Source organism: Chenopodium album, chromosome 13, assembly GCF_948465745.1.
Source record: "Chenopodium album chromosome 13, dcCheAlbu1.1, whole genome shotgun sequence".
In the NCBI taxonomy this organism is placed as follows: Eukaryota; Viridiplantae; Streptophyta; class Magnoliopsida; order Caryophyllales; family Amaranthaceae; genus Chenopodium; species Chenopodium album.
The window spans coordinates 47,678,343-47,686,554 of NC_137846.1; the positions used below are offsets into that span (position 1 = coordinate 47,678,343).

Below are 8,212 nucleotides of genomic sequence, written 5' to 3' on the forward strand. Positions count from 1 at the left end.
GAATATTGTCGGATTGGACAATATTTTTTTCAACCTTCCTGTTGATTATGATCTTAAGTTGCCTAAAGAAGGGCAAAGTACCTTAGACTGTCCTGACGGTCATATTGTTATGTACACAAAGCATTTTGAATTTGGGTTAATATTTCCGTTACATCCATTTATCGAGAAAGTTTTTAGGGCCTGGAATGTTTGCGTTACTCAGCTAACGCCTCCTACTATACGTAACATTATATCTCTTGTCTGGGTAATGATATTTATGGATTTTCCTTTAACACCGAACTTATTTCGGAGATTACATTGGATTAAGAAAGACAGCTAGTTGCCAGGATGCTTTTGACTTCTTTACCTGTAATTATGTCACTGCTGGTAAGAAAAACAAAGCTTTTCCGGGGGTGTGGCTGCCCAATTGTAATTATATTCTAGGCAACGCCCCTCTGTTTCATGTCAGTCTCTGCTGGACTGACGAATTTGGTACGGCTTTCTTTTACGTCGATCTTCTTTCTCTTTTCTTTTACTTGTATATATATATATATATATATATATATATATATATATATAGATTTATTCTCAGTTATTCTAAAATAGTTGTTTACTGCTCTGTCGTCAAATCTATTCCTGCCGTGCATTCCTAAGCCGTTTGTTCCGACTGTCACCTTTTGTCCTACAAACTAATGGGTTATTTGACTACGTTATCAATAAGTTAGATTTTGAAAACCTAGGATTACATCCTGATGGCCGGATAAAGCACCAGTGCCCACCAAATCCCAAAAGCAGTTACGATACTCTACCAGTCTACTGCACCAGGGCCTTGAAAGGAAAGAAGAGAAAAAAGCAAGACATGACTTCCTACATGTTGGGGTTTGGTGAGTCCGACTCACCGCGGAAACAAACCCAAAACCAAGACCGCACTCGCAATAAATAAAACCATAAACGTAATTAAATTAATCACAAGATTAAGATAAGCTAATTACCCTTGACGCGTGCTTCGCTCCAAATGAGCTCTTACTTGAAAGCTTCAAGTCCCGCTCGCACGGAGACCTCCAACGAAGTCCACCCGCACCAACAAAACCGACTAGGTCCAATGTCTTGGAGTTAGCAAGACCCGACCAACAAAACCCGAGTAATAATATTGAGTTCAAAGGTTTTCACTATTTGTGATGCCTTTTCCAACTCTTACTCAAGCATCTTTCCCAATGCCCATACTTGGGTATTTATAGGAAATGATGGGAGTATCATTTACTCTCCCATCAATGTGGGATAGTATGATTTTTCCATTTTATTTTAAAGCTAAAATAAAATCAATAATCAAGCTAGTAATAAATCAACAAGTGGCAAGCTCATGTGAGTGGTTAGGTGAGGACCATTTGGAGAAGGGGGGGACCAAACTTGCTCCCCACTCCCTCTCCCATAACCGGCCACCTCACTCCCCACACACTCAAGGACCACAAGCCACATGGCACCTACCCTTGGGCACCAAGGCAGCCAAGGTGGGCTGCCATGTGCTGCTGTCCGTGGCAGCCACGCCCAGCAAGCCCAGCAAGCCCAGCACTTGCATGCGGGCTGCTGCTGCTGCTGGCCAGCACGCTCAGCATGCTTGTGCGGGCTGCTGCTGCTGGTCTTGTGCCTTGGCCAGCGCTGCTAGGCAGCAAGCAATGGCCTAGCCATGCTGCTGCTAGCTGTTGCGAGCTGGGGCGCCTAGCGTGCTAGCTCCAGCAGCTTGTTGCGGCATGGCTTGCTAGCCATTGCGCGCACAAGGCTGCGCCTAGCATGCTAGCACGCACTAGGCAGCGCCTAGCCTTGCGATGCTAGCTTGAGTGCGCTAGCACGCACCAGCCAGCCTAGGCTCGGCTTGGTGCGCATGCTAGCCACCATGCTAGGCTATACGCCCTTAGCACTCGGTTTGCTTGGGCATTCCGATGCTAGGGGTATTTTGGTCTTTTGTTGATTTATTACTATTTCTCGTCTCGTCTTTCACTATTTTTCGACTCGACTTCCGACGCTCGGTTTCGACGCTCTAAGCTCGAATTTCCGACGTCTAAATAAATATTACTCGGTCGACTCATTAATTCCTTCCGAATTAATTCGTCGTTTCGGTTTGTTGAATGCTTGGGTGTGACCCGAAGGGTTCAGTCAAGATTAAGCTGTAACATTAATTATCCATTAATATTACTGATCGGAAGCGGCCTCCACCCAGGCATTCCGATCACTTGACCTTACTGAATATATTAGCTTTCTAATAATTCTGAACCCGCTAACGGAATAGTACACTTGTTCGAAGGACACCATTCCTTTCACTACAAACAAAGGAGAGTGAGACCTAAGCCTCTTCCTACAAAAAAGGGGTGGTAGCAGCGCTTCAAAAAGAGCAAGTGAGCTGTCTGACCAGGAGCAATCAAAGAAACAGAAGAAAAATGATACTCAACAACAACAAAAAGACCAATAAGTAGGAAAATAAAAGGAAGTTCTGATAGACAGCTCTCATGTTGTCAATTTGGATGATGATACTTAGCAGCCAATTGTGACTAAGAAGCTGAACATCGTTTTACGTAGTCAAGCTGTTGTTAATGCTGAGAGGGTTGTTGTTGCTAAGAAGGCTACTTTAAAAGATAGGCAACCTTTAACCTCAATGCGGTCGGGTTCCAGCGGTCATAATGCTTTTATACCGGTAATGATCGGTGACTATACAGAAATTCCTCATATTAAGATCCCAGAGGAGGTGCGTAAGGAATTCTTGGTTCCTGTCGGTACCGCAGGCAAGCCATGACGTCCTCGCATTAATGTTAATTGTGGCGAGTTCGTTATCTACGACGATCCTGCTACCGGCGGAAGTATGGGTTGGAGAATGCTTAAGGACTTGGCCACTCCCGCAAATAGGCTGGTCGACCGACTAGCGACCCCCTTTGGCCAAATGATGAATGATATGCTTTGGGTAAGATGCCTTTTAATTCTAACCTTTATTTTCTTCATTTTTGTTAACCAAGTTTTGACTTTACCTATTACTTACATTCGTACATATATTTTTAGATGGTCAACTCAGCAATGGAGGTTGTGCATATGTACAAGTACTACCAGCGATACGCTGACCAGGCCAAAACAAAAATGAAAAAGGCTGAGGACGAGCGCAAGGCTGCTGTTATGGAGCGTGGAAATATTAAGGTCAAGATGGTGCTTCTACAGAAACAAGTTGCTGATCACTTGGAGTTGAAGAAGAAACTCGTGGATCAAAATAAGCTGGTAGGGCAGATTGCTGATTTGGAGAAAAGTCTGAAGATCGAGAAGCAGGCTAGGGCAAAGCTAGAAAGACAGCTGGAAGAAGCACATCGAGAAAAGCCCGATGTAAGGAGTCGGGCAGTAAACCGACTCTTGAGGTCCGATCTGTACCACAAAAAACCGGTAGACCGTTATATCGGTGGATAGGTTGTGGCACATCGCTGTGTGTGCAAGGCTGAAGAATGGAAATCGGAAGATGGCAAGCTGCTGAGACTGCCTATGTCAACGAGAAGCACCACTCTCCTACCAGCTATGAAAAAGAGTACTTTGCAGAGCCACCTCCTTATGAGATAATGACCAACTTGGATCCGCACGACCTGCCGGAAGAGGAGTTTGATGATGCCCTTCTTGCTAGCCTCGCCACTGGGGAACGATTCGATAAGGACTCTGAGGAGGTTCCCGAGAAAGAAGTTGACTCGACAAAAGATTAATGGGGCGGGCAGTCATCACAAAATTTGTCGTGCGAGTCGTCTTTGTCTTTATCTTTTCTATCTGAATGAACACTGTCTATATTTATTTTTATTTTGCAAGACTTAACCGTAATTTGTATTATCGTACAATGTTTGTACAATCGGTCTGATCTTTGCACCTTTTTTGGGTGATGGTTGTCGGTTTATCGAAACTCTTGCTTTACTTTTCACTTTATTTTTCATTTTAATATCATTTGGCCTTTTTTTTTAAAAAAAAAAACTCTATCACTACTACCATCCTCCCCAGTTTTACAGATAATTAATATTTATATGTAAAACTTTTAGGCTTTGGGATATTTTATGTAAAATAGTATTTTGCCGGTACTATACTTGCAACCTTTCGCAGGCTGAGTAAAGATAGTGGATCAGACCATCATTTCAACTCGCCTTTAGGCGCATTCGTTATCCAACCTCCCTCCTCACTTGAATGAGTGAGACAGCTAGCTAGGCTGTTCGCAAGTCATATCGAAAGTAGGGGGTGGTTCTGTATTTTTTATTATCGGTCGCTAATTACTTTTATTAACGGCTTCAGCCTAACTGAAAACAGATTACAATGTGTACGACCAACCATGACTTACAAAACATTTGACCTTAAGTCATTCCGATATTAAGCATGTACATAATCAAAATATTTCTAAAAAAAAAAGAAATAATACTTAGACATAATATTTCTTTAGAACGCTGGCATTATAGACATTCTTTAACAGCACTCCTTCCATGGTCATAAGCCGATATGATTCCTGCCGAAGGGTTTCATATATCTGATAGGGTCCTTCCCAGTTTGCAGTGAACTTGCCATCTGCATTCCCCTTGCCTGTTGCTGACGTCCTCCATAATACCAAATCATCGTCTTCGAGAGGCCGGTAGTTTACACATTTGTTATATGCTTGGCTCATTTTGTTTTTGTATGCTGCAGACTTAATTGCAGCATTTAGCCTTATCTCTGGCAAGAAATCTAGTTGCTGCCTTAGTTAGAGATCATTCTAATCTTCATAGTAATGCTGGATACGGAATGTAGGAAGGTCAACTTCGGCTGGAATAACCGCCTCTGAGCCGAAAGCAAGGTTAAAAGTGATTCCCCTGTAGTTTCTTTGTTGCCATTCTATTTTCCCACAATATTTCAGGTACCAGATCGGCCCACAAGCCTTTTGCATCTTCTATTTTCTTTTTTAAGGCATTTAAAATCTGCTTATTGGCGGCTTCTACTTGTCCGTTGGATTGTGGATGACACACTGATGCAAAAGCAAACTTTACTTTGTATATACTAAGGAAATTTTTTAACTGGGCTATAGTCAAACTATGAACCATGATCGAAGACCATTGCTAACGGCAGTCCGAAGTGAGTGAATATGTTTTTCCAGATGAATTTCTTCACCTCGTTTGCCGTTATCTTTGCCACAGGCTCGGCCTCCATCCACTTAGTGAAGTAATCTATACCCACTATTAAGAACTTGCACCCCCCTGTGACCGATGTGAAAGGTACGACAATATCCATTCCCCATTGCGTAAAAGGAATTGGATTGAGAATAGGTGTCAAGTTGTTTGGTGGATGATTTATTGCCGGCCCAAACTTCTGGCACTTATCACACTTCTTGGCATAGTCTAATGTATCTACATTCATTGTCGGCCAGTAATATCCTCTTTTCACTACTTCTAAGGACATTGACCGTCCACCCGCATGATTTCCGCAATCACCCTCATGAATTTTTTCTACAAGCCTGGCAGACTCGTATGCCATTATACACCTTTGCAATGGTAGTGAGAAGCCCTATTTGTACACCATTCCACGGAACATGATGAACCAAATACTACCCTTCTTAACTTTTTACGTTTCCATCTTATCGGTAAGAAGAACGTCGTACAACTTGTAGGCTAGTATATCATCGTACCATACTCGGCCTCCATCAACACAGTTAACCTCCTTTGGAGCCTCTTCATCAATGCTCTTATGGTCCAAAATCTCGACCATTACTGTGCGCTCTAAGTCGTTGAAGGTCAAACTTGCTATCTTTGCCAAGGCATCTGCCTATGCGTTCTGAGCACGCGGAACCAAATTGATTTCAAAGTAATCCAATTTGGCCGTTATGGCTTTTAGTTTGGCTAGGTAAGCGATCATTGTTTGCTCCCGAGCCTTATACTCACCGCTGAATTGGCTTGCGACTAGCTGCGAATCTGTTGACAATTCTATTCGCTTTGCTTCGGCGGCTATGCACAACTACACTCCTGCCAAAGTTGCTTCATACTCAGCCTCGTTATTCAAGGCCTTGAACTTGATAGCATACTTGAATACATCTCCCTGCGGAGAGATCATAATTATACCGGCCCCCGAACCTGTCGACGCTGCGGAGCCGTCAACTGAGACTTTTCACAAACCAACGTCTTCTTCTTCATCTGTGTAAGATGCTTCTACAATGAAATCTGATAAGGCCTGAGCCTTTATTGACACTCTCGGCTTATAGACCATCGCGTATTCCAATAGCTCTATCGCCCATTTTAGCAAACGCCCAGAGGTTTTCATCTTCTAAAGGGATTTCTCTAACGACTGATTCGTCAGAATTTCAATTTTGTGTGCATCAAAATATGGTCATAACTTCCGCGCCGCTATGACCACCGCATGTGCTATTTTTTTTTCTATCAGGGGACATCGTCATTCTGTGGCGTTCAAAACGTGACTTACAAAGTAAATAGGCATTTGCACTTTCTTCCATTCTACTAATAGCACTGCCACTACCGTCTTTGGTGATGCGGAGACGTACAATTGCAGGCTCTCCCCTTGCTCTGGCTTGGCTATTGTTAGTAAGGATCTTAGATGATTATTCACCACTTCCAGCGCTTTTCTTGTTCCTGGCCCCACATAAATGTCTTGTTCTGCCGTATCAGCAGACTTGCTAATAAACCTTGTCAGTGCTGCCATACGACCGGTAAGTTTCTGTATGTCTTTTATTGATTTTAGTTGTGGCAAACTAAGGATGGCCTCAATTTTATCTGGATTCGCATCTATTCCTCTTTCGCTGACCATGAAACCCAAAAATTTTCCTGATCGAACTCCAAAGACGCACTTCTCTGGGTTTAACTTCATCCGGTAGTGTCGAAGAGTCTCAAAGGTTTCCCTTAGATTCGCAACGTGGTCTGTGCCAGTCGGCTCTTTACGATCGAGTCATCAACATATACTTCTACGTTCTTTCCCTTTTGATTTGCAAAAACCTTATCTACCAGTTTTTGGTATGTTGCTCCTACGTTCCGTAGCCCAAACGACATTTCTTTATAACAGTATACCCCTACATCGGTGATGAAGGCTGCTTTGGTTCTCTCGGGCTCACATAGACTAACTTGATGGTATCCCGAGAAAGCATCCATGAAGCTCAATTAAGCGTGGCCGGAAGTTGAATTTACCAGCCTATCTATCCTGGGTAGTAGGTAGCAATCTTTTGGGCAAGCTTTATTCAAGTCTGTAAAGTCAACAGACAACCTCCACTTTCCTGAAGGCTTTTTCAACATGATTACGTTCGCTAACCATTAAGGATATGTGCAACGCTCAATAAACCCTACTGCTAACCGCTTTTTGACTTCAGCCTGTATTGCTTCAATTTTTCTGTCATGAAGTTCCTTTTCTTCTGCCATACCGACCTTGCCCGTCTATTTACATTCAGCTTGTACACCATTACATCAGGATGAATCCGTGGCATCTCATCTGCCGAAAAGGAAAACACATCCACATTCTCCCGTAAGAGTTCCACTAAGTGGCAGCGTGTGTCAACATCCATGTCAGATCCAACTCGCACCACCTGTCCCGAAACTCTACGCTGCAACTCCACCTCATCGGTTCCTCCCCCTGGCGAGGGGCGAGGTACCGTTACCGGTCGTGTATCAAAGTTTTCCATCGCTAAGTCATGTGTGGATGGAGTTCGTTCCCTTTTCTGCCCTGCTGGGTCCACGACTGGTTGTCGGCCTGGCTTCTTCAGCGTCGACACATAGCACTCCCTCGCCATCGTTTGACTCCCCCTGACACGTTCTGTTTTGCCGGTATTCGACCCATACACCATCGTCAGATGGTATATCAAAACTATTACCCGGATATCATGAATTAAGGGTCTGCTGACAATGGCATTGTACACTGATGGTACATCAATTATTAGAAATTCTGTCATAACGTCTTTAGCCGCAGCACCCTCACCAATTCGAACTTGTAAAGCTATACTACCCTCAGGCCTGACTGTAGAACTGTTAAAATCGATAACAGGGTATGAGACTTGCGTCAAATATTTCCGGCCTATCATCATGGCATCAAAAGCCTTTGCAAACAGGATGTTAGCGGAGCTTCCCCCGTCTACCAATGTCCATTTGATGTCGCACCCATTGACCGTGAGTATCAATACTAGCAGATCGTCACGTGGGAAGACAACACCCTTGACATCAACTTCTGAAAAAGACACGGAAGGAATTGCAGCAGGTCGATATCGCTCCTCTATTCC

At 43.6% G+C, this 8,212-nt stretch overlaps 1 protein-coding gene across 1 annotated transcript; it reads right to left on the bottom strand.

Moving 5' to 3' along the window:
* Positions 1 to 4,396: 4,396 nt before the first annotated feature.
* Positions 4,397 to 5,478, bottom strand: LOC145575605 (uncharacterized). The gene is made up of 2 exons (XM_081633445.1): positions 5,069 to 5,478; positions 4,397 to 4,706 (listed from the first exon to the last, which is right to left on the bottom strand). Exons 1-2 carry the CDS (start codon positions 5,476 to 5,478, stop codon positions 4,397 to 4,399), a joined length of 720 nt encoding a protein of 239 aa, XP_081489571.1.
* Between the last annotated feature and the right edge of the window lie 2,734 nt (positions 5,479 to 8,212).

Bases quoted from the DNA above. Each gene is read 5' to 3' on its own strand.
- LOC145575605 (XM_081633445.1), bottom strand. From the start codon at position 5,478: ATGGCATACGAGTCTGCCAGGCTTGTAGAAAAAATTCATGAGGGTGAT. The intron at 4,707-5,068 runs GTTAGCAATGGT...TCTCTAACTAAG, and splicing joins TTCACTCACTTCGGACTGCC to GCAGCAACTAGATTTCTTGC.